The 27853-nt window shown below is 36.9% G+C and overlaps 1 protein-coding gene across 1 annotated transcript in view; it reads left to right on the plus strand.

Moving 5' to 3' along the window:
• Positions 1-27853, plus strand: part of TTLL10 (tubulin tyrosine ligase like 10) — a 320455-nt gene that overhangs the window by 113408 nt on the left and 179194 nt on the right. Inside the window, exon 3 of the mRNA XM_053690962.1 lies at positions 5542-5704. Within this exon, the coding sequence (XP_053546937.1) occupies positions 5542-5704 (163 nt within the window). The remainder of the gene's footprint in view (positions 1-5541; positions 5705-27853) is intronic.

Below are 27853 nucleotides of genomic sequence, written 5' to 3' on the forward strand. Positions count from 1 at the left end.
ATACCACATAATCGTTGTGCAAATTCTTTAAGACCTTTCTTTAAACCCTTGTTTCTCGCAGAACTTAGGGGAGAAAGGAATGTCTTTAAGTGAATATTTAAAATGCATACTTTACGACCTTAAAACCCTTTGCTAACCTACTAACATTGCCTTTAATGGGGAGAAAGAGAAAAAAAAAAAAAGGGGGAAAAAGGGGGGTAGTGAAGAAAAAGGAAAAACCACCCAAGTGTAAATAATGTGTAAAACATATCCCACACTCCCATAGTCGGAAAAAAAAAAAAAAAAAAAAACCACCCCTAAGTACGTGCAATCTATAATTATTAAGAAATAACTTATAATTCCTGAAAGAAAAAAAAAAAACAAAAAAAAAAAAAAAACACCCCTAAGTACGTGCAATCTATAATTATTAAGAAATAACTTATAATTCCTGAAAGAAAAAAAAAAAAAAAAAAAAAAAAAAAAAAAAGGGGGGGCCCCCTAGGTAAGTGCAACATGTGATGTCTCAAAATCATTATGCAGTTTCTTTAAGACCTTTCTTTAAACCCTTGTTCCACACTGAACTTAGGGGAGAAAGGAATACCTTTAAGTGAATATCAAAAATACATACTTTACAGCCTTAAAACACTGTACTAATCTACTAACATTACCTTTAATAGAGAAAAAAAACAAAAAAAAAAAAACAAACATGTGATACCACATAATCGTTGTGCAAATTCTTTAAGACCTTTCTTTAAACCCTTGTTTCTCGCAGAACTTAGGGGAGAAAGGAATGTCTTTAAGTGAATATATAAAATGCATACTTTACGACCTTAAAACCCTTTGCTAACCTACTAACATTGCCTTTAATGGGGAGAAAGAGAAAAAAAAAAAAAAAAGGGGAAAAAAGGGGGGTAGTGAAGAAAAAGGAAAAACCACCCAAGTGTAAATAATGTGTAAAACATATCCCACACTCCCATAGTCGGAAAAAAAAAAAAAAAAAAAATTAATAAAATATAAAATATAAAAATATGTGTGAGAAAAGAAGCACCTTTAAATGTACTGCATAAGTGTGTGATAGAGAAGCACCTTTGAATGTACCATATAAATGTGTGATATTGCCCTTTAAATCCCATTGTATGACCTAAAGTTCCTACCTCTAGTGTAATAAAAAAAAAAAAAAAGAGACCCCATACAGCCCCTGTACCCTAAAAACATATCCCTTTCTTAGCAAGCTACTAAGGTCTCCAATTATTTCTTTAATAATCTTATACTAATTCAACATCTATCTAGCAAAATTTGTGGTATTATCTGCAAAACTGTGTGAGAGTGTCTCTGAGCCATTATTTGATTCATCTTGATGTTTACTCCTTATCGGGACTTTTACCCATTGAGACCCCCTCACTCCCTGTGCCGAACTAGGGTTAGTTGGGTAAGTTTTCCTCCCATTCACTTGACTATTTAATAAGTCCGGTGCCGGGATACTGATGCCCAAATTAGCACAAAAAGTACCAAGATCTTGCAGGGAATATAAAGTTACAGTCTTTCCCTCCGCTATAGCCCTTAGGCCAAAGGGAAATTCCCATCTATAGGGGATATTTAATTTACTCAGATGCAACGTAAGAAATTTAAGTTCTCTCCTTTTTTGAAGTGTCCTTGGGCATATGTCAGAATAAATTTGAATGTGCTGATCTTCAAACATAATGTTTTGTTGTTGTCTTGCTGCTTGTGTAATGGCTTCTTTGTCTTTAAAATGTGCAAACTTAATTATTACATCTCTGGGGGGGTCCCCTTTTTTTGACCTAGGTTTTAAAGCTCTATGACATCTTTCCAGTGTCTTCATGGTGTATGTTGTATCTCCTGTTAAAGTGTTAAAGAGACGTAATAAATATTTTTCAAGATCTGCGGATAAAATGTCCTCTGTTATCCCCCTTATCCTTAAGTTTGATCTCCTCTGCCTGTTCTCCAGGTCTTCTAAATGGTTTTGTAAAGCCATAATGGACTCTCCTTGCTGACCTAACTGTTGTTCCAAACTGTCTGTGTGTTTGACCCATGTGTCCCTTTCTTCTTCCAGTTGGGCCACTCTATTTCCAATCTCTCCGATATCTTTTTTAATTTCAGAGAACTCATTTTTAATGCATAATTTCACTTGACTTATTTCCTCAAGCAGGGTTTGGATGTCTGCTTTTGTGGGTAATCCCTTCAGGTCAGCTTTAGTTAAAGGGGAAGTTTTGGGTTCTGGAGTGTAGATGGTTTTATTAGGTGAAATAGGTTCAGGGGATTGATTTAAGAGAGAGGATTCTGCAGTTTTAAAGTAGGAATCTACTTTTGGAGCCTGTAAAGAATTAGATTTACCTCCTCTGTCCTGTTTAGCTTGTTTTTTGGTAGTCATTTTTCTATCCCCTTCTCTTTTCTTTTTCTCCTCTTCCCCTTTTCAACACACTCACAGAACCCTAAAAAATATATAAGGCTTGTTTGCTTTAGATTTAATATATACAGGCAGAACAAATGAGAGACCCTAACCTTCTTATTTTTATTTTTCCTTTAGCTTTCTTTATCCTTTTGAGATAACAAGTGGGGGGCACTGACCTTTTTATTTTACACCTTCACCTTTTTTAGCTGTATTATATTTGTGGCAAAAGTCAGTGTGGTAGACAAAAATTAAAAAGGTTACCTTTAGTTTTTATTTTTTCCCCCAGTCCTTCTGGAATGCTGTACCTTTTTGGGACACTGTATATGATTTTTTTTCTCCCTCCTCCTCTTCTCCCCTCAAACAGGAACTCTTTGGGTCCAAGGGGCCATACAGTCGGGTGCTGCTACCTACTCTTAGACATGCACATCCAGGTGAGTAGAAGAGATCCTCCGCTTGTCCTGGAAAACCGGCTCCTGCCAAGGACTAAAACGGTATCTCTCAAAAAGAAAGCATAGTTGGAGTTCTACAGGTGCTTCACCTGAGACACAGAGGTAGTCTGAATCCTGTGCTCCACCTCTCTGCTTAACCCTGTGACCGTGTTCATCCTACGGCTTACAAATCCTGGCAGATACGTTCACTCGTACTGCCTGCTTTATGTCCTGATACTCTTTAAAGGCTTTGCCCTAGGGTACCGACACCTATTGAAGTCTGCCAACTTTTACTACTAAAGGCCGACTGCCCGCTTGATTAAGTCTCTGCCGGAGCTACACCAAAGACCCCGAGGTGAGCTGTATCTTGCGCTTCCCAGCAGCGCCTGGCTCTTTGTCCGTATTCCTCTTTCGGGTGCTTTACATGTCGGGATCAGAAACTCGGACTCTGACTCGCCCGGTCTGACCGCTGCATATCCTGGTGCACTCTGGAGGCTTGTCTCTTACATAAGGCTTGAACTGTACTGTCTTGATGCTGTACTCAATGGACCCTTTCTTACAGCGGCCTCAGCTGTGGTTATGTCCTCCCTTGTGATGAGTTCAACATTAGCAGCGTCTGCTCTGCAGTGGGAGCTGAACTCCCCTTCTCAGGTGCGTAGTCCTACCGGAGCTCAGGTGTAGATCAATTAGGCGTTCCGTTTGTCAAACAGCCTCTTGCTCTTTGTATAGCACCCTCAGACTTTGTTTAACAGCATCTGTATATACTTATTTGTTTTTTAAGTTCATGCTAAAGAATTAACCTTTGAATTGGGGAAAAAAAAAGCTTCATCTTTGCCACATTAGGGTCGGTTCAGCAGGAGCTCTGCAAATATGCGGCCATTCTCTGCCCTGGCCGGCTCCTCCCCATTGCATAGATTTTTATGTGGCTTTCAAGTTCAAACCCATTCCAGTCATTTTGAAAACTCCATGAGAATCCATTTATCTCAAACTTTTCAAATGTATTTGTGGCATAGTCACACATTGATCCCACCCAACATTGTAAGGGGGTTTGATTGTTTTGATAATTGGGCCCTTGATATGTTAAACACATTCATTTTCAGGTTTAAAAACATACCTCAAATTACACTTTTAAACTATGAAGCTTGTACTCAAACTAAGGGGTTGATCACAATATTGTTTTCAGTTTGAACTGCATCCAGTATTGTCAGTTTGTTTTTCCAGTGATCACAATCCTAAAACGCTACTATGTTAATACCTCTGAAGCTCAAAACATCGTTAGCTCCAGAAAACAACATAAACTCATTATCTGTTAATCTTCCAATTTTTGTAATATATTTTTGTACAGGTTTAATGACAAACAAAATGATTTTCAGAGGTTTAGTGATTATATCACAGGCCTGTATGCTGATTAATCCATTTTAATATTGAAGGCTCCATGTACTAAATGGCTGGCAGACAAGGTTCCCGACTTGGGAACCGCTCTGCCCACCTTTGTGGCAAATGGGCAGTGGACACTGTACTTCTGCTACCTGCATGTACTATTGCATTAGGACATCCTCGTGCTTTGCCGCAAACCAAAAAGTTTAAGAAGCAGCGGTCAGCAGCCGCTAATACATACATTAATGCTAATAGGCAACATGTAAAATGAACCTGCTGTGCTCCAGATGTATATCTTTTTAATTGATTAAACAGGAGTACTGTCAGTATACTGGGCATGTGCTAGGTTATTAATTTTGCTAAATGTAGCCCATTTTTATTAATGTTTATTAGTTATTACTTTGTTAACGTTAATTGATTGAGCAGGTGATGTTTGAATCTAGTGATGTTGGTTCCTAATGTCATCCAATATGGATTGGCATGGGTGACTTAAGTGTGTTGTACAAACTAGCATTACATTCTAAAGCTTTTTAAGATACTTGATGATAACTGGAAAAAGTGTTCTTTGGAGTTTATCAAGTTATTTTAGCTGTAGAAGTAAATAAGTGAAAATTGTAAGAGAATTTGGATTGTGACATGGACAGGCACATGTTAAAGGGACATTAAATATCTTTAGATTTGTATATAAAATGTTTAGTTGTGCGCTATGAAAAAAACTTTGTATTATATTATCATTATTTATTTTACCCCCTTTTCATGAAATTGACCAATTTCTAATTTTCAGACCTTGAAATGCTCCCTGCTGACTATCCCTGCTATATATATTTTCCTAATTGGCTGCAAAATATCAGATATCACCTGCAAAACTATGCATTCTATATTAACAATATAGCTGGCCTTGTTGTCTGTGGACTAAAGCCCAGATTGGCTCCTACAACTAAGGCAAATGGTCGGTGGATTTTGGATATTGATAAATAATTGTAGTAAAAATTCTGTTTATTTGTTTTAAAAATGATGAGACTGGGCTGATATATTATTCTATAGCAGCACAATGTCTTGTAATTACAAGGTGTTTCCTGTCCCTTTTAAGTGTAGGGTAATTTCTCACAGAGCCAATCATGTAAAAAGCACTGCTTTTTTGTGTCAACATATAAAAGGGATCATCTACAGTTGTCAACATGCTGATAATTATCAAATGATAGATTATAATTAGCGCCTAAATAAGGTCATTCCTCAATAAGGAGTGTTCTTGTTAACATAAGCTGTAGTAATTCTAGCTCAACCAGCAAACTGACACATTATATTTTATAAATATTAATAAGAACTACCCTTTTGTTTTCTATACAGCTGGGTTGGACTCAGTGATGATGGATGAAGATAAACCTGAAACTACTAGCACAAAGATTCTAAACAATTCTTCAGAAGCATCTCAATCAGAGAAGAAAAAGATGCAAGATCCTCGTGGATATGGACCATTCTTTTATATTGGAGGCGGTAATGGTGCACACTTGTAAGAACCTAATCGTTTATATTAGAGGAAGATTATTGAAAAAAACTATTGTGTTATTATCTGTTTTCAGAAGTTATTTTATATTTCCTTAGTTTTTAAAGATATGCATAGGGATAAGTAAGGATGCGTAATACCAAATTCTTATTGTACTGTATTTATATCTAAATAATCTGTTCTTTAACAGTTTATTTGTTGCCAACCTACCTGGTTGTGATAAGATTGTATAACATCAGAAACAGAAAAGGAGGCAGCTCATAGTGTGGTTAATCAAAACAATAGACATATAAGGGTAGTGACAAATTTGCACTCACAAAAGTCGTAGCACATACAGTACTATAACACGCAGGCTGAGGCTTCAGAGCAGCACGGTAGACTCACTCCTGGAAAAGCTTGGCTGGTCACGAGACAGGGCATATACCAATCAGGGATGACTTCGCTGATCATATCAAGGGTAGGGTCATATGACGTCCACCAATCATCCAACTTAGATGGAAGGTGTGTGGCACCCAGGATTTCCGCCCAGGATATAAAACTCAAAACCAGAGCGGGGATATATAAAAACCATTTAAAAGACAGCAACGCATTTCTCGGCTCATATGCCGTTTCATCAGGATGATGATAAGTTGTTTTTCCTCGCTCTATTTAAAAGACATTCCGGCCAATCCTTAGTGGGCTTAACAATACGCCCCTCTCTGAGATCCGCTCCTAACTTAATTGGAATTGGACAAAATTGTAACAATATAGACAGGGCATATACCAATCAGGGATGACTTCGCTGATCATATCAAGGGTAGGGTCATATGACGTCCACCAATCATCCAACTTAGATGGAAGGTGTGTGGCACCCAGGATTTCCGCCCAGGATATAAAACTCAAAACCAGAGCGGGGATATATAAAAACCATTTAAAAGACAGCAACGCATTTCTCGGCTCATACGCCGTTTCATCAGGATGATGATAAGTTGTTTTTCCTCGCTCTATTTAAAAGACATTCCGGCCAATCCTTAGTGGGCTTAACAATACGCCCCTCTCTGAGATCCGCTCCTAACTTAATTGGAATTGGACAAAATTGTAACAATATAAGTATACATAAAAATACATTCATAATTGACACATCTTAAATAAGGATGAGTGATAATAACATAATAGCAAATATAGTCAAAATCAATCTAATGGGATTCCAACATTCACAAACAAATGTATATGCATGCACAGTCACATCAATACCATCTATTATCAAAAAAAAATAATCATCATAATGTGCATTCATTTGATGACATTGTGTTGAGAGTGTTTACGGATACATCACTGTATTGAGAGACCACACATTAATATAATTAATACCCACTGACATCATGAATGTACAATATAATTGCTAATCCAACAGATCACTCTATTACAGGTAAATAGAGACTGCCATAGATGAAGCCAGTAGAACTCTCAATACTATATATAGTCTAAAAGTCTTAAAACAAAGTCACTACACTAAACCTATTGCCGTGTGTGTCTAATTGAGAGATAAAGGGAACAAAATATATAGATATCATGTCAGTGTCCATATCTAAATAAGCATGTGTAGGAAACCTAGTCATATTGTTAAACCCACTAAAAATTGTCCGGAATGGTTTTATTAAAGTTTTTTAATCTATCTCTGCTCTGGTTTTGAGTTTTATATCCTGGGCGGAAATCCTGGGTGCCACACACCTTCCATCTGAGTTGGATGATTGGCAGACGTCCTATGACCCTACCTCTGATGCAATTGGTGGATGCCCTGTCTCATGACTGGCCAATCTTTTCCAGGAGTGAGTCTGCTGGGAGGCTCCAAAGCCTCTGCCTGCGTGTTAAAGCACTGTGTGTGCTGCGACTTTTGTGAGGGCAAATTTGTTGCTACCCTTATATGTCTATTGTTTGAAATAACGTTACCACACTATGAGGCACCTCTTTTTCTGTTTAACAGGACTTTTTATGTGACCAGCTTATGTTTGGAGTGCAGCCTGACCACCGTCTCTGGAGTATCCAATTTGGGACTTTTTACCCCTGACCACTTTGACTTTCTCTTATACTTTAGCTCACCTCTTAGGCACTTTGTATCCTACTGTTTTACTTATAACATCAGAAAGTTGGTTATGGAATTTTAAAAAATGAGGAAAAAACTCTCTCTACGAATAAGGTTAAAGGGACAGTAAACTCAAATGTTTTTTTTTGTTTAAAAAGATAGATAATTCCTTTATTATCCTTTCCCTATCTCTGCACAGAAAACATAGTTATATTAATACACATTTTACCTCTGTGATTACCTTTTATTTATGTTAAAGTATTTTTTATTATTGTAAGAACATCACATGGCATATTGATAAACATTAATATTCCAGTACATCAGAGGGTCATTAGTTATTACAACAGACGGGTAAAAGTTATCTCATCGTCCATCTTCTGTGTCTTACATTGCAAGTGTCCATTAGTTGAGATAGCAGCTCATAATGTCCAAACAATGTTATATTATACTGCATAGTATGACTTTGACTCAAATGTCAGAGACTGACCCCTGACCTGACGTACAGAAAAGAACAATTTCCAACAGAGATGTTTTCAATATTGTCATCAAAACAAGTAACAAATATATAAACAACTTGAGTAATACCAAAAAAAAGAAAAAAAAAAAAAGGAATAACAAGTGGTCATTTGAAAAGTAATCTCGTGTGTCATTGCCAATGGGTATAACGAATGCTATGATCAATGTGGGAGACGGAATGTTTGTTGGATCGTTTCCATGCTAGTATTCCCCAAGATATGTATTTTGTCTTTTTATCCTCTCATTTGGGGCCTTAAGAATACTATTCACCTCGCTTGCATTAACCAGTAAAACCAAATTTTATGATATGTATCTGCATTCCCCAAGATTAGTGCCGCAGTTTCATGGAGCCTGTGTGTCAAACTAATTGTGTCTAAAATCTCCTGCCACAATGGTGCTCTTTCCCTCCAGTATTTGGCAATACATATTCTTGTGACTGCGCAAAGTATTCTAATAAAAGTTTTGATATGGTGATGGAAGTTTGGAAGCGGCATATTCAGGAGCCCCTGGGACATGGTTAACATTATCTGTTCATCTAGTAGTGTACTAAGGTAGTTAGATAGGTTTCACCAGATCTGGTTAACCTCGCGGCATTCCCACCACATATGTGCATAAGTCCCTATGTCATTGCATCCCCTGTAACATGTTCTATTTCGTTCCTCGGTAAAGTGGGAAGTTTTTATTGGGGTTAGATACCACCGAAAGATGGTTTTGTAATTATTCTCCCTGAAATCATTACCTTTTTATTTAAGTATCTTCTGACAGCCCCCTGATCAGATGACTTTTTATTTATTATCTATTGACTTGCATTTAAGCCATTTAGTGCTGTGTTGTGCACAACCCACAGGCGTAAGCACAATGTTAACTATATGGCTCACATAAACTAACATTTCCCTGTTGTAAAAAGCTAATAAAAAAAGCATGTGATAAGAGGCTGTCTGTAGTGACTTAGAAACAGACAGAGGTTTAAATGTTATAAAGTATATTTATATAACAATGATGGTTGTGCAAAGCTGGGGAATGGGTAGTAACGGCGTTATCTATCTTTTTAAACAATAACAATTTTTTAGTTGACTGTCCCTTAAAGTAAAATAATAATGCAACACCATGAAGGTTCTGAGTGGGACTTTAAGCATGTGTTTAAACACTTTTGTAGGGGTTAAACACATAGCATTACAGCATCGCTAGTGTTAAAATTAAATTATTTAATGGATTAGAGCTTGTAATTTTACTCTATAATATAGCGTATAGTAGATTTTTTTTCTAACAATTTTAAAAGTTATGTCTTTTTCCACTCCCGCCGTACCATGCGACAGCCATCAGCCAATCACAAATGCATACACGTACCATGTGACAGTCATCAGCCATTCACAAATGCATACACACTTATTCTTGCACATGCTCAGTAGGAGCTGGTGACTCAAAAAGTTTAAATATAAAAAGACTGTGCACATTGTTTAAAATGGCATGCTGTATCTGAATAATGAAAGTTTAATTTTGATTGAGTGTTCCTTTAACAACGGGGAGTGTTTGGTGAATACTTTACTGAGTGAAGTAACAACTTAGGGCTAGATTACAAGTGGTACACTATTTAGCGCTCTCGAACGAGCGTAAACTTCGCTGGAAGTAACCTTTTTTGCGCTCATTGGGTTGAAAGTAAAAAGTTTGCGTGCAAGTGAAACCCAGTGCATGCTAACTTCCGGACTTCGCAATATTGCGACTGCATTAACGCATTCTCCTCATAGAAGTCAATAGAGAGCGCAGAAGAAAATACCTAACACATGTCGCTCACACACTACCCATCAGGAATTATTAATATTTCAGATTTCAATGTTCTTCCCTTACAAAACAAAGTTATTTTATTATAAATACATATTTCTATATATATCTGTACATAACCTGTATATCTAATCCTATAGATGTAAAATAGATATTTATACCTATATATTTACATTATGTATATAAAAATATTTATTTAATAATAAAAATTACATATCTGTGTGAAGAACATAGGAACGGTTGTGTCCCCATAGTTTAAAGGAAAAGTCTAGTCAAAATTAAAGTTTCATGATTCAGATAGAGCATGCAATTTTAAGCAACTTTCTAATTTACTCCTATTATCAATTTTGCTTCATTCTCTTGGTATCTTTATTTGAATAAAAGCTTATGGGGCCGGCCCATTTTTGGTTCAGCACATGGGTAGCGCTTGATGATTGGTATAAATGTAGCCATCAATCATGAAGCCCAGCCCAGATGCTGACCCAAAAATGGGCCGGCTACTAAGCTTACATTCTTGCTTTTTCAAATAAAGATACCAAGAGAACAAAGAAAAATTCATAATAAGAGTAAATTAGAAAGTTGCTTAAAATTGCATGCTCTATCTGAATGAACCATGAAAGTTTAATTTTGACTAAACTATCCCTTTAAGTTCAGAACTGCTTTCCATTATAAATTCAGTTTTTCAAATGCTTATATCTTTGTAATAGAATTACATTACTGGTAGTTAGATCCGGACTGGGAATCACTACAAAACTGGAGCATTTGAAGTGATTAGGTTTAGTTGATTAGGTTTAGTAGTTTTTGAGATATTTGAGATTGAAAAAACAGGGGTATGAGTTGAAAATGCCATAGACTTAACATTGGAGTGTCGAGACACTTTATCTAAGAATTGGCTGCATGGATTTGTTTGAAAGCTGGTGTTTTTTTGAGATATTTTGAGTTATTTTACACTAAAATCCAAGATCACTGTGTATGTGCACAGATTAGTGTGTCAGACTTATTGTATAGTGTTATATAGTAATCGATCACTGTGTACGATGCACAGCTTAGTGTATCAGACTTATTGTACACTGCTGTATAGTAATCAATCACTGTGTTTAGTGCACAGCTCAACAGGTCAGTCTTATTGTATAGTGTTGTAAAGTAATCAATCACAGTGTATGTGAACAGATCTTCATGTCAGACTTATTGTATAGTGTTGAAAAGTAATCAATCACTGTATGTGTGCACAGCTCAGCGTGTCCGACTTATTGAATAGTGTTGTAAAGTAATCAATCACTGTGTGTGGTGCAAAGCTCATGTCAGACTTATTGTATAGTGTTATATGGTAATCATTCACTGTGTTTAGTGCACAGCTCAACATGTCAGACTTATTGTATAGTGCTGTATAGTAATCAATCGCTGTGTGTGTGTGCACAGGCCAGCGTGTCAGACTTATTGTTTAGTAATCAATCCCTGTGAGTGATGCACAGGCCAGTGTCTCACACTTATTGTATAGTGTTGTTTTGTAATCAATCGCTGTGTATGGGCACAGCTCAGTGTGTCAGAGTTATTGTATAGTGTTTAAATAATTACTAATTGCTGTTTGATCTTAATCCTCTTTTTGGTTATCCTTTCTGTGTATTTCTTTTATATGTATATTTTCTTTAAGTATAAAATATGCATTCTGCATATGAGTGTGAATTCAAGACAATTATTAATTGGAAACAGAATTTACTAATGCCTAGAGTTTAAGTTCTTACTCAAACATTTAAAAACGCAAAGAAATTAGTAACTTAAATTACCCACGCCCTGGGTGCATTGCATGACATCATCAATGACATCACTGATTACATCACACATTACATTGTTAATGACATCATCTTTGACATCACTAGTGACATCACCTATGATATCATCATTGGCATCACTAGTCACATAACCCATAACAATTTTCAACACATCAGAGAAATGTGGAAAAAATGTATTACAATCAATGTTCCCTCTAATTTTATTCCCTTGTTTGCAATTATTTATTTCTGTGTGTGGGTTGATTCTGCTTGTGTGCATCACTGAGCAAATTTAGAGTAGCTAATTATATATATTAATATACACATACATACTTACATACATGAACATAGTATCCACACACACAAATGTTTATATATATATATATATATATATATATATATATATATATATATATATATATATATATATATATATAATTAGAAAAATGAAGGGAGAAATACATTGAAAGACAACCCAAAACACCAAGCTAGTGTGTAACAAGGAGGTGTGGGAAACAGTATTGTTAAAGCTAAGCTAAGTTCATTAATACTTAACACTTTTTCTGAAAAGATCAAATACCTTTTACCAGAATGGCACCACAATTCATCAATAGGTCATATTTCATAAGAAGCATGAGACTTAATTGACAAATGTATTATAAATATTCAATACATAAATCACAATTCTTCTATAATACAAATACAGCAACCATTATATATAAGGCCCACACAGTTCAGTTTAATAATATTGGAACTCCCAGGTATAGTCCGATCCAAGCCAATTCAGTTACTAGTAATCGTATTCTAAATAATGAGTTATGTTTGCTTACTTCAACTTCAGGTCTAGTTTCCTATACTTGGGTTCACCGGACTTCAGGGAAATACAGTTCTGCACCCAATCACTTTTTTCATAGTACTGTACAACAGATGTTCAGAAATCAACCCATCAGTGAAAACCCCTACTGAAGGGCCTGCTATTACAACGCGCCTTTCACTCCTAAAGGCGAAAAGCTTCTTCCGGCTTAGTGTGACAGCGCACTGTCACGTCATCTTGCGGCTCAGTTTTAGAAAAAAGCAAATACATTTCAACATCCCTCTGGTGTAGCATGGCCTGTTATAATGCCTGCGCTACAGCGAGAGGAAAGGTGCACGCCCACGCTACCGCGCACCTTAGAGGGAACATTGATTACAATGTATCTAAGATTATAATATGCAATATTGTTTATGACATCATGTGTGATGTAATTAATGGTACCACCATATACAGAAATGTGTAGAAATGTATGAATGATTCCATTAGACAAAAAAGTATGTAGTGAGATATTTAGTATGTTGCTTGAATTGACTTAATTGATTGCATGAAATGTGTTTACTGTGTATGTATGATAGGTGTAAGAGGGGTAGGAAGATGCTCTGTGTTAGGGAAAAAGAGAAAATGCTATAAGGTGAGCCTGAAAAAAACAAAGCAAGGGATGTTGTATAATGAAAATTAAGAGGACAAAAGAGGTTGCGTGTGCCTGAGAAATTAGGGCAATAAAAGGTAAAAGGATGAGAAGACTGATGTGCATAAGAGAGAAAGATAAGAGGGTGAGAAAGACAACTTGATAAATGGAAAGGTTAAGAAGGACTCCATATAAGAAAAAGGAGGGAGGTTACAATAGACTAGTGTGGGAAGGGGAAGGCCACAAATTACAGGTAATTGAGAGTCATGAAGTGCTGGTGTGATGTAGACGTATTTGATAGAAGGGGCAACACAGAAGGCAAGGCAGTGTGTGAGGGAAAGGAAATGAGATGGAGTAATGAGTAGATGCTTGGGTGTACAGATGAGGATATGGGCTAGGATGAGGAAAATAGGGTTAAAAAAACCAGAACAAAATTGCTGTGTGTTGTGGTGGTTAGTGAGTTTTATTTTTGAAAATATAATCTGTGATGGGTTATGTCATTACTGATGTCATTGATGTCATTAGTGATGTTATTGATGACTTAGAAATTATAATTTATTTCTGTAGGAGGATTTTAAAGATTGTGTCACTACTGATGTCATTGATGATGTCATAGGTGATGTCACTAGTGATGTTATTGATAATGTCATCAACAATGTAGTGTGTGATGTAATCAGTGATGTCTTTGATGATGTCATACAAAGCACCCAGTGAAGGGGGCAGTTTAAGTTAGGAATTTCCTTGATTTTTTAAATATTTGATTAAGAACTTAAACTCTAGGCATTAACGTAAGTTTTTTGCCAATTTCTGGCCAAATTACAAGTGGAGCACAATCGTTTGCGCACAAGCGACATCGGGTTTTCGTGATTGTTTGTGCAGTTTAAATTGCACTGGTATTACAAGTTGAAAATAAACACGATCGCAATCAAGTTAACGCTTGTCAGGTTAGTGCGCCTTCAGAGCTGTGGTTAACTATTTTTGAAACAAAAAAGTCTCACAAAGTACAGTTACACTCATAATAACATCAACTAATAAAAATTATTTATAAAAAATATTGCAAAATAAGTTATAAGGGCTAAAAGATATGAGGTCTCAGCGTATTTAGGTTTTGTGCTGCCCTAGGCACTAAACTTCTGCTGCCCCCAACCTTTGTATTCATGGATAGATTACCAATAAAACAATGTAATTAATTTCATAAACCCAATTGTTCTTGAAATCAATTATCCCACTTAAAATTTTATTCAATTGCAAAAACATTTTGCTACAGACATCATGTTATTATTATTAATTATAATAAAAATAATAATAATATTAATTTGCATACATTTGTATTGTTCTTTCTCTAGGTAAAATACATTTTTTGTTCAGTCCCAGTAATAGGTCACATGATTCTGACTCTCTTATTTTATTATGTAGTTCACAATATAAATATTTGAAACTAACAAATGTACATAGAGTTTTACTGTTTTAATAACCATATATTCTTTTCTATTACTTGCACAAATTTGACAAAATGCTACCGGAGTGTAGTGTTTTTTTTACATGTGTACTGATATTAGCAATTTAGTTTTATGTAGAGTGGATCATCTGATTGATTGAATGACAGATATAAATAAATTAATAAAAATATATATCTTGTATTTGGAATGTTAAACAACATAACGGGATTCTGTGCACTAGCCTGTCATGTATGCTGCACTATATAAGCTAGCTGGACTTTAGATGTGGTTGCTTTCTCTCAATTCCTATCTGTATATTTACCTTGATGAGATTATGTGCCACTACAATCACATGTGCCAATTATTTTCTCCCAGGGCGCATGCAACCCTGTGCCATAGCCATGCAAAGCTACCAAGTAAGGGTTGTGCATGGTGACCCAATACTTCACATGGTCCCCAAACTCCTTGATGCAAAAGGTAGCATACTCATTAAAGAGCTGGGTTACACTCTGGTTTGCCCAGCCCCCGCACTTTTCCTGTATAGGTACTGGCAGACCCCAGTGGTAGAGAGTGACCACAGGCTGACCAGCAAGTTTAACAGATCATTGTAGTACTGCACTCCTGATTCACTATGGACCTGCATTGCCCCCGTAGGAAATAACCTGGGCCATGAAATAGAAAAGTGATAAGCATTCACAGTGTATTTCCCTGGGGCAGCCTTCATACCCTCGCAAAACACACTGCATGCGGCAACATTATTTTCCCAGCCAGAGATTTCATTCTCTATTACTGTGGTCTGGCTCTACAGTGTGGGAGTAGCGCTACAAAATTCTTGTTGTAGCGCTACTCCCACACTGTCCGGATCAGTAATAGAGAATGAAATATCCAGCTAGGAAAATAATGTGGCCGCATGCAGTGTGTTGTTACACTCACATTTTAAGTTACCTACCTCTGATCAGTCTAATGATCTGATCCCTTCAAGCTGCTTTTCAGAGGCAAAGCAGCTAATACTCCTTCCGTACCCTCCTCCTTTCTTTACAAAAGCCCAGGCGCGCAGATACAGCCACCACCACATGGGAACTTTAAATATTAATCAGGCAGTTCTACTGGAATGCCCAATGGCCACTCCGGGCCTGGTGGGTATCTCTAACAGGCAGGCAGCGGCTCCCTCTATCAGGCCCTGCTCAGGTCCTCACACTGATGAGAAAAGCCGGTCACGTGACCGCTTGGCGGTAAGCCGCCCGAACAAATTTTTTTATTTTAATTTTAAAATCATTGCCAGATATTCACTGCAGTGGACAAGTGCCGCCCCCCAAAATCAACAGACATAGGCCTTGTTGGCCTATTCATTAATACGCCCCTGATTGAGATACATACATATACATGTCTAAAGATGTATATGTATGTCTTTATATGTGTACAAATGTATTTATGTATTTATATGTGTGTATATATATTTATTTATAGTCATATATACACATATAAACACATAAATATGTATGTATATATAAGTGCATTGGAGCCCTTTGATGAAAAAAAGTAAGAGCATATTTATGCTATATTAATTTTTAATAATGTTTTACTGTGTATTTACTGTAAATATTTCAAATTCCAATATTCTGCACATAGTATTTTAAAATAGATAATCATATATACCTGTATATATATCTGTATACATCTATACCTATATTTAATCATCTATATATAGGTATAGAAATATATTGTACCAAAATACCATCAAGTATATGTAAAAATATTTATTTATGATAAAATAGAACATATTCTGCTATGTGAAGAACATAGGAATGTAAAATATGTGTAACAAACTTCGGTTTTTGTGCTTTTTGTCTAACTCGGTGTTGGGTTAGCGGACATGAAGAATTACTAATTACAAAGTGTGTTTTTGAAATATTACATACAAAATATTAAAGAATATTAATAATAATTCTAAAAATGATTATACATACTGTAAAAAAATTCTAAAAAAATCCATAGATTTTATATATATACACACACACACATACACGAGTGGAACGCTATTTAGTGCTTTCGCAAAGTTATCTCTCTCGTGCTAACTTGACAAGCGAAAAAAGCCTAACTTACAATATAAGTGAAAAAAACACCCTACTTGTGTACTAACCCCAATGCATATTTTAATGTGCGCTAACCTGACATGACAATATGAATATTTCACATTCCAATGTTCTTTTAAATTTTTTTATTATGAAATATATACAGTATTTCTAAATAGATATCTTAACCTATATATCTATAGTAATAGATATTTCACATTATAATGTTTTTCACTTACAGGAATATGTTATTTTTATTGTAAATATTTATTTATAAAATATTTTACCAGGAAGGATACATTGAGATTTCTCTCGTTTTCAAGTATGTCCTGGGTCTATAAAACATTGCATTGATACAATAGGGTACAATAAAATACAAAAACAATATTTATGCATAATATTTGCAAAATTTAACATAGAATAGGTAGGAAATATATAATCAACCATGACAGGTGCATTCTGTTTTGAGATATGCAGAGAGGGATCTCTTAAAAGATTTTAGGCTTGGGGAAGGTTTTAAAGTGTGCGGGAGGTCGTTTCATAATTGAGGTGCTCTATAGGAAAAGGAGGATTGAGCTGCTTTCTTTTTGTATGGAGGCAAGCTAAATAATGTGCTGGTACTGGATCGGAGGTTATAGGAGGTGGGAATAGCCGGGGAGCGCATTCTGCTCAGGTAGGGTGGGAGCATCCCAGAAAAGCTCTTAAACACAAGGCTGGAAAGATGGAGGGTGCGTCTGGATTCCAGCGACAGCCAGTTTAGTTCTTTTTGCATGTCACAATGGTGGGTCCTGTAGTTACATTGTAGCACAAAGCGGCAGAACGAGTTATACAATGTATTAATTTTATTAAGGTGAGTTTGCGGTGCAGTTGCATATACTACAGCTCCATAATCCATGATTGGCATCATCATTTGCTGTACAATCTTTTCCGTTACTATAGGGCTGAGGCAGGATTTGTTTCTGTACAGGGTACCTAGCTTTGGATAGAGTTTAGATGCAAGTTTTTCTATGTGGAGGCCAAAAGATAGAGTGGGGTCTAACAACATACCCAGGTATTTGAAAGAGTGGACTGCGGTCAGTGTGCAATTTGATTTTGTTTTAATGCGTAGATAGGAATTTTGTAGTTTGTGTAATTTAGGTACCGTTCCAAAGATCATTGTGACAGTTTTGTCAGTGTTTAGGAAGAGTTTGTTTTTTGAGATCCACTTTTCTATCTCTGTGAACTGGTCTTGGAGCACTGCCTCAAGCTGCGGCAGATCGGATTTGTTTGCATAGATTACCGTGTCATCTGCGAACATATGTACAGTTGAGGATTTGCAGACATTTGGCAGATCATTTATAAATAATGTGAATAGTAGGGGGCGGGGAATGGAACCTTGGGGAACACCACACATGACCGGGAGAGGGAGTTGCTGTCAAAAATGGAGACATACTGCGATCGATCCGATACATATGATCGAAACCAGGTTAGCGGATGATCAAAATTTGAGCAGTAGTATGTCGTGGTCAACTGGGTCAAAGGCCTTTGCAAAATCAAGGAAAATAGCTCCAGTTAGGTCTCCTTGTTCCATGCCAGTTTGGATGTCGTTGCAAACTTTTAGGAGGGCAGTTGTAGTGGAGTGATTCTGGCAAAAACCCGATTGAACAGGGGCCATATAGATTTTTGACAATACTGGGAGCAATGATATTGGGCGATAGTTATTAACCGAGGTTAACTCACCACTTTTATGGATAGGCACTACTCTTGCAGTCTTCCAAAGTTTGGGTATGTATTCAGACACCAAGGATTCATTAATTAGGGTTGTGACAGGTTTAGCAATTGCTGACGCACTGAGTTTCAACAGCATTGCTGGGATTTGATCAGGTCCAGACTGGTTTTTCATTTTTAGATTATTAAGGTGTTTCTTAACGACATTGATGGGTACAGGTCTAAAATTAAACTTTTTTATATTGGGTCTTTGTAGATTTAGTGGGACCTGATCCACATTTGTAGTTTCAGGATGTGTGTCATTTATTAGTTTGTCAATCAGGGTGGTGGAGCATCTGACAAAATAATTGTTAAAGGCATTTGCTACTTCTAAAGGAAGTTGCAGGGTTTGGTTGTTAACTTTGACAGTGGAGGGTTGGGAGTGGATTGAGGGAGTGTGTATATTTTTTATGACTTTCCAAAACTTTCTAGGGTTTGATATGTTATTGTTCAGTTTTTCACAGAAATATTGGGCCTTGGCCAATTTTGTTTGTTTAGTGCATATATTTCGCCATTTTCTATATACACAGTGATCGTTCATAGAGCTAGTATGCTTGAATTTTGACCACAATGAATCCCGAAACTGGTACATTTGAATGAGGTCAGCAACGATCCAATTCATATGCACTCCTTTTACTCTCACCTTACGCAGCGGGGCATGCAAGTTCCAAACTTGTAGGAGTTCGGACTGAAGGAATTCAACTGCAGAGTCTAAATCTGGAATTAGGTTTAATCTGTGCCAGGGGAGGTTCTTGATGTCATTTAGAAATGATTGAAGGTAAAAAATTTTGAAGGACCTTGTGATTTTAACCTTGGGAGGGGATTTAGTAGCCTTAATTTTGCGCACGCAGTATACTAAGCAGAGGTCACTGAAACTGTTAGGGAGAACACCTGCCTCCTGGATTCGGTCAGGGGAGGTGGAAAGAATCCATTCGAGCAGGGTGTGGTTATAGCTTTTAATGTTTATGTGAGTTGGGGAGGAGATTAATTGCGTTAGCTGCAAAGTCTTAAATGGTGAGCAAGAACTATTGTTTTTAGGATTCAGCCAATCCATATTAAAATCTCCAACAACCAAAATTTAACTTTTTGGGTTTTGAGCTATGGTTTCACTAAGGAGATAGGCTATGTCAGAAAAGGAATGCACAGGGGAGCTAGGTGGACGGTAGATTCCTGCAACAATGATTGATTTACTGCACAGGATCTCAATTGTGCCAGAAAGGAAATCAAAGGTGGCAGGAGAGCTAGATTTTTGTAATTTGTATAAACATATACTAGATCGATAGACAACTTGCACTAATTAAAGGCTCCCTGCATTAGGATTACACACATTCTGCACATGACTATGTATAGACTGTCTGCGATGGTTTCCCTATGAGCCCCCTCAGCAAATGGGCCCTGGTGCTACTGCACCTGTTGCACCAATGGTAGTTTCGCCCCTGGCGGGAACACATTTGGTAATGAGGTTTAAAATGTGGAGAAAGCAATGTTGTTGATCTTATTAAGGGTGAAAACAAGTCATTTAAAAGTAATACTTAAGGAGAGTGGGAGCCAGTGCCGAGATGTACAGAGTGGCAAAAGACATAAATATGGAGCTCCCACCTGGCCCACAGTTTATGGAATTTCATAGAGTGGGAACTCTTCAATGCTGTCCACTCTTACATTTAACAACCGTTGTCTATGAGAGAATTTTGTTTTCTAAGTTGTTGAAAAATTGCTAAGAAAAATTAAATAATCATTCAGAAATTGAATAGAAGGAAGGGGTTGCATTGTGAGGTACGAGTTCATGTCACTACCCAGAATCCTCACTGTTTATACAGACTTGATTTTGTACAGGATGGGACAACGGAGGTATGTATTTACAAAGGCTTTCTTATTTTTTTTAAGCATCTACTGTAGTTTTTTCCTAACCAAATAATAATTTAGCATAATAAATCTGTTCTTCTAAAGAAACACTAAAACTTTATGTCTCCATTACTTAGGCAATTTCCTTTAAACATCTTCCATACTTTCTTTGTTCTATTTCTAGCATATTATTATCTTGCTTTTCACCTAGATTTGCAGTCAGATTTGATTATAGTAACTCTTTCAATATATAGGTTTCAGACTGTAAAATGTTATCTGATTCACTAAATAGAAAATGTAGATGAATCGCTTTCCTATGAAAGAATCCTTGCTTTAAAGTACTCTTTGAGCTTTCAGTAAGGTATGATTTTTTGGCATGGCAGAATAGTTAATATATATCATTATAACAGTTAAATAATTTGTTAAATAATCACAAAAGAAAAGGCTGGAATTATATTCACTGGAACAGAGGCATCTCCAAGGGGATATGATTACATTATACAAATATATACATACAAGGCCCATATAAGCAATTATCAGCTGATCTGTTTATTGATAGGACTGTACAAAGGGCAAGAGGTCATTTATTGAAACTTGAGCAACATTTCACCACAGCGTGCCTAAACTTGCCCTGTGTGTGTGGCTCACCAGGCTCAGCTGACACTAGTGAGGACGCCAGTCAGGAGGAGGCCTGGCATTGGCTACTCCCGGAACAGCTCTGATGTCCGACGCTGATCCCCTGTGGCCGGTGATTGGCTGAACGGCCCCGTGACCTGACGTCTTCACGCACTGTTGTGTTTGTCTGTCTGGCGACCTAAAGTCCCGTCCCGCTCTACTAGGCATCCTCATATGCCGCTATCTTTGTGAGTATATCCCATCACGGGCTGTCTCTTTGCTTGCCTTATTTGGTTGTCACGATACTGTCCCATGAGGCGCCTCTTTCTTTCTCTCTGATTTTTATTATTTAAATTTTATTAGTTTTTTAACTTTTAACTTTTTTTTTTTCTGTAGTGTAGCGGTTCCCACCCGCTCCCGCCCCGTGCACGCACCCGCCCGCCACCCCCGGTGCACGCACGCGCTCCCGTGCGCGCCCCCGTAGGTCCCGCCCCCCTCCACTCCACACAGAGCATCGATGGCCGCCCACCCGCCTCCCACGTAAGCTCCCACCCACCAACGATACCGGCCATCGATGTCCGGTGCAGAGAGGGCCACACCGGATGGCCAAGGGGGGTTATTGCAGGATGCCTCCATATCGAGGCATCACTGCAATAACCGGAAAGCAGCTGGAAGCGAGCAGGATCGCTTCCAGCTGCTTTCCAGACCAAGGACGTACGCCAAACGTCCTCGGTCATTAACTGTATTTTTTTTGAGGACGTGTGGCGTACGTCCTTGGTCATTAAGGGGTTAAGGCAAAATCGCAAATCGCTTCAGCTTGGGGTTTTTCCCTTCTTTTTATTCAACAGCATTAACAGGAATGCGTAAAATGTGGAACTTGACAGACTTGAATTTTATTTCATCCTGTATTACTATGTAACTATGTTTTACACTGTGGGGTTAGTCACAATCTATCGGCTACTATATATACTCCCCAAATGGCTTTTTGTTTTCTGGCCAAACTGGTTAGCATGTTTTTCAAGTGATAATGGCAGTGCATTTAACAGTGCTTGGGTCTTTATTATTGAACTTCTAAAAGATATTTCTCCTTTGGGAATTGAGCTCTGTAATGTAAAACGCACTGTTATGAATGCCTTTGGACTTTGCACTCGCAATGGCGCGATCCTGTTTCAAAGCCCTTTTAAAAACATGTTCACGAAGGTGCAATATCGTTTGAATATTTTCTATTGCAATGGAGTGATTTCATATTTTACAGTTTCAGTACTGTTAAAATTCAGTTTAAGAAGATGTCATAAGTCCTTTTAATAGAAATCCGTTGTCGTCTTCTTGCTTTCAGATGTAGATCATGCCAAACTGGAAACAGTGCTTTAAAATCAATAAAACTACATTAAAAAACAAACAAAACAATACTTTTAAAATATTAAACGAAACAATATAGTGATTGAGCAAACACACCCAGTATGCCCATCATGCCTATATATAGGCAATGCAAAAGCACTTAGTAATTTCAAATGAGTAGTAGATTTTTTTCTGTCAAATGTCAGTTTGTTACATTTTCCTTCCTAATGCATCATGTGACAGCGATCAGCCTATCACAAAATAGTTATACTTATATCCAGTGAATCTTGCACATGCTCAGGAGGAGCTGTTGCCTCAGAGAGTTTGTATATAAAAAGATTGTGCACATTTAAATAATAGAAGTGAATTGTAAAGTTGTTTAAAATTGTGTGTTCTATCTTTATTATGAAAGTGTAATTTTGACTGGACTGTCCCTATAAGCAGTGATCACGATAGATTCGGGTTGCAACAGGTTCCTTTTGAACAATTGTGTTATCCTATTTGAAAGACCTGTACTGATAATGACAATGACAGCAGTGCAAGCTCACTTTTCTTGATGATTCCCTTAGCTGTACAGGATATCATATCCTGTATACATATACATATGTAAATCAACATATAAATATGTGTGCCCTGGCCACTTCAGATGGACTGTACAATAGCGATGAATAGAGCTTTAATGAATCAATACCATGTATGCTAATACACCTCTAAAAAGTCTTCTCTGGCCATTTCAGAGTGACTTGTACATGTGAAATATATAAAAGAATCATTAAAAATAGTCTTGGAATACTTGCAAAGATGTTTAAAAGCTCATTTTGGGGGTTTATCAAGTGCCTTGATGTGTTTAATTAGAAAAGACAAAAATGGTCTTGAAAAGCTCTTGAAAATAATCGTGAAAATGGATCGTGATCACCTTTTTTATTTAAAAATAGGGCTTTTCTCTGGGCTTTGTGAGTTTTCCATATGCGATGTGATCTTTTCGCAATCAATTTCCATTGCGCAGGTATTACAAGTCTTGAAAAATCATGATTGCGCACTCATATTCACCTTTAACGCAACAATCCTTTCCACGCTCGAAGAGCTGTAGTTAACAGCTGTGCCCAACAAAAAAGTTTCACGAAACACTTCAAAAATACATTACAAAGTACAGTTACAATCATATTAATATTGATCATAATCAATCATAGCCTGAGGAAACAGCCAGTTGTAGGCTGAGAAACATGTTGCTTTTAAAATAAAAATATTATTTTTAACTAATACACTTGCTGTTGGATTTTATCTGGGAATCCATCTATACTCCTGCATCAGTTTTGGGAACGGTCTTATTTGCTGAAACCTTTGAAACAGTCAGCTGGACGGCTGAGAAGTCCCAGTCTGTGTATATTGCACCTGGAGGTGCTTTGCTACATGTAAGTGTGCATATTCCTTGGATACACATATATTTGTACAAACTGTACTGGGCTATGTTGGCTCTATATCCTCTCCTTTAGGAACCAGGAGGACCTCACCGGTGAAGAAGTACTACAGAATTATCTCTGCATCTGTTCAGTTTGCTGGGCAACTGTGAGGTTCCAGTCTGCTTGACTTCCTTGCACTTTTTGGTGCTATTCGTTTTTGAGTATTAGTCTTACATATTTTACTTGTCCCTTGGTATTGTGGTATTAGGTCATTGGGCGCCTCTGTGTTTCTTTTTTCAGACCATCTGTTATCTTCAGGATTTTGACCCCCCTAGGACAGAGAGCTGACCGTTGCAATCTTCTGGAGCTATTGTAACTTACAGGAAATCATTTAGTTATTGTACATTTATTGTGTTTCCAGTCACAAGGTTATATATATATGTATTTATTTTTCTCTGGTATTCTGCTGTTTATTTTGTTGTTGTATACATTATTATTGTTCTTATTACATTGTGTTACATTTGTTTTGATTGAGAGCACCCCCTTGAGGATTGGTGTGCTTCCACACACCATATCTATATACTGTATTTTGTACAATCATATTAACACTGTCTTCTAAAAATTATTTAAAAAAATATTGCACAGAAAAGTTTTAAGAGCTCAAATATATGAGATTGCAGGTGTTAGAAAAAAAAAAGCAGACAGGAATTTTACATTGACATACATACACATACATACACATACATAGAGAAACATGGATTTATATGTATAGAGATATGTTTAACTATGGAGATAAGGAAAATATTTAACATTACTATCTTATGCACATTAAACAATATTTCAGATGTGCAGAGTTAAGTCAAAAATACCAGGGAATTTGGACGACGAAGAATGCACTTATGTAGCACTTCTAACACCCCTCAAGTAACAAACATCAAAACCGGAGACAAAACACAGAAAATTGGAGTTAGAAAATTAAAACTTAACTTTTATTGATGTGTATATAAAATTGCTCAATATGTGTGTGTTCATTAAAACCACAAAGAAACTTGAAAATCGAATTTAATCAATTGTCGCTGGCAACTAATTATAGAAACAAACACCGAGATTACGAGTTTTGCAGTAACAGGGGTGCGTTGCTAACGAGCCTTTTGTTCCCATCGCTCCCTTAAGACAACGCTGGTATTACAGGTTTTTTTAAACCTGGCGTTAGCCGTAAAAAGGTGAGCGTAGAGCAGAATTTAGCTCCACATCTCACCTCAATACCAGCGTTGCTTACGGTAGCGGTAAGCTGGCTAAACGTGCTCATGCACAATTTCCCCATAGGAAACAATGGGGCTGAGCTGGCTGAAAAAAAAAACCCTAACACCTGCAAAAAAGCAGCGTCCAGCTTCTAACGCAGCCCCATTGTTTCCTATGGGGAAAATAAATCTATGTCTACACCTAACACCCTAACATGAACCCCGAGTCTAAACACCCCTAATCTTACACTTATTAACCCCTAATCTGCCGCCCCCACTATCGCTGACACCTACATTATATTATTAACCCCCTAATCTGCTGCTCCGGACACCGCCACCACCTACATTATCCCTATGATCCCCTAATCTACTGCTCCCAACATCGCTGCCACCTACATTATAGTTATTAACCCCTAATCTGCCCCCCCAACGTCGCCGCAATTATATTAAATTTATTAACCTCTAATCTGCCACCGCCAACGTCGTCGCCACTATTATAAATTTATTAACCCCTAAACCTAAGTCTAACCCTAACCCCTCCCTAACTTAAATATAATTTATATTAAACAAAATAAATTTAACATAATTAAATAAATTAATCCTATTTAAAACTAAATACTTACCTATAAAATAAACCCTAAGCTAGCTACAATATAACTAATAGTTACATTGTATCTAGCTTAGGATTTATTTTTATTTTACTGCTCGGATCGGATGAAGACTTCTGCCCCTCTGGAGGACCACTTCTGCCCGGCTGGGTGAAGACGGCTCAAGGTAGGGAGATCTTCAGGGGGGTAGTATTAGGTTTTTTTAAGGGGGGATTGGGTGGGTTTTAGAGTAGGGTTGGGTGTGTGGGTGGTGGGTTTTAATGTTGGGGGGGTATTGTATTTTTTTTACAGGTGAAAGAGCTGATTACTTTAGGGCAATGCCCCGCAAAAAGCCCTTTTAAGGGCTATTTGTAATTTAGTATAGGGTAGGAAATTTTATTATTTTGGGGGGATTTTTTATTTTATTAGGGGGATTAGATTAGGTGTAATTAGTTTAAAATTCTTGTAATTCTTTTTTTATTTTCTGTAATATAGTGTTTTTTTCCGTAATTTCGTTTATTTAATTTAATTGTATTTAATTGTACGTAGTTTAGGTAATTAATTTAATTATAGTGTAGTGTTAGCTGTAATTGTAACTTAGGTTAGGGTTTATTTTACAGGTAATTTTGTACTTATTTTAGCTAGGTAGTTATTAAATAGTTAATAACTATTTAATAACTATTGTAGCTAGTTAAAATAAATACAAAGTTGCCTGTAAAATAAATATAAATCCTAACATAGCTACAATGTAACTATTATTTAAATTGTAGCTAGCTTAGGGTTTATTTTATAGGTAAGTATTTAGTTTTAAATAGGATTAATTTATTTAATTATGTTAAATTTATTTAGTTTAATTTAAATTATATTTAAATTGGGGGGATTAGGGTTAGATTTAGACTTAGGTTTAGGGGTTAATAGCTTTAATATAGTAGCGGCGACGTTGGGGGTGGCAGATTAGGGGTTAATAAATGTAAGTAGGTGTCGGCGATGTTAGGGACGGCAGATTAGGGGTTAATAAAATTTAAGTAGTGTTTGCGAGGTGGAAGTGTGGCGGTTTAGGGGTTAATATATTTATTACAGTGGCGGCGATGTCCGGTCGGCAGATTAGGGGTTAATATATTTATTTAAGTGTTTCCGATGTTGGTGGGGGCCTTGGTTTAGGGGTTAATAGGTAGTCTATGGATGTCAGTTTACTTTTTATCACTTTAGTTAAGAGCTTTATGTTCCGGCATTACCCCATAAAACTCTTAACTACTGACTTTTTAATGCGGTAGAAGTCTTGACAGGAGAGGGTCTACCGCTCACTTCTTCCAAGACTTGTAATACCAGCGTTAGGCAAATCCAATTAATAAGATAGGATACGCAATTGACATAAGAGGATTTCCGGTAGCCTCGAGTCGCGGAAGAAAAGTGAGCGGTGAGCCTGTACCTGTCAGACTCGTAATACCAGCATTAGGAAAGAAAACCAGCGTTGGGACCTCTCAACGCTGCTTTTTAAGGCTAACGCCAAACTCGTAATCTCGCCGAATGTATTTTCAAAGAGATATTCGCATATAGATCTCAAGATATCTATATATATATATATATATATATATATATATATACATATCTCGCTATAAATAGATATATCTGTCCATAAATCATCACATATTTAGAGAAATATTTATTTAGAATTAAATGTTAGGGACGGCAGATTAGGGGTTAATAAAATTTAACTAGTGTTTGCGAGGTGGAAGTGCGGCGGTTTAGGGGTTAATATATTTATTACAGTGGCGGCGATGTCCGGTCGGCAGATTAGGGGTTAATATATTTATTTAAGTGTTTCCGATGTGGGTGGGGGCCTCGGTTTAGGGGTTAATAGGTAGTCTATGGATGTTAGTTTACTTTTTATCACTTTAGTTAAGAGCTTTATGTTCCGGCGTTACCCCATAAAACTCTTAACTACTGACTTTTTAATGCGGTAGAAGTCTTGACAGGAGAGGGTCTACCGCTCACTTCTTCCAAGACTTGTAATACCAGCGTTAGGCAAATCCCATTAATAAGATAGGATACGCAATTGACATAAGAGGATTTCCGGTAGCCTCGAGTCGCGGAAGAAAAGTGAGCGGTGAGCCTGTACCTGTCAGACTCGTAATACCAGCGTTAGGAAAGAAAACCAGCGTTGGGACCTCTCAACGCTGCTTTTTAAGGCTAACGCCAAACTCGTAATCTCGCCGAATGTATTTTCAAAGAGATATTCGCATATAGATCTCAAGATATCTATATATATATATATATATATATATATATATATACATATCTCGCTAT

This window comes from Bombina bombina, chromosome 8 (assembly GCF_027579735.1).
Source record: "Bombina bombina isolate aBomBom1 chromosome 8, aBomBom1.pri, whole genome shotgun sequence".
Taxonomy (NCBI): Eukaryota; Metazoa; Chordata; class Amphibia; order Anura; family Bombinatoridae; genus Bombina; species Bombina bombina.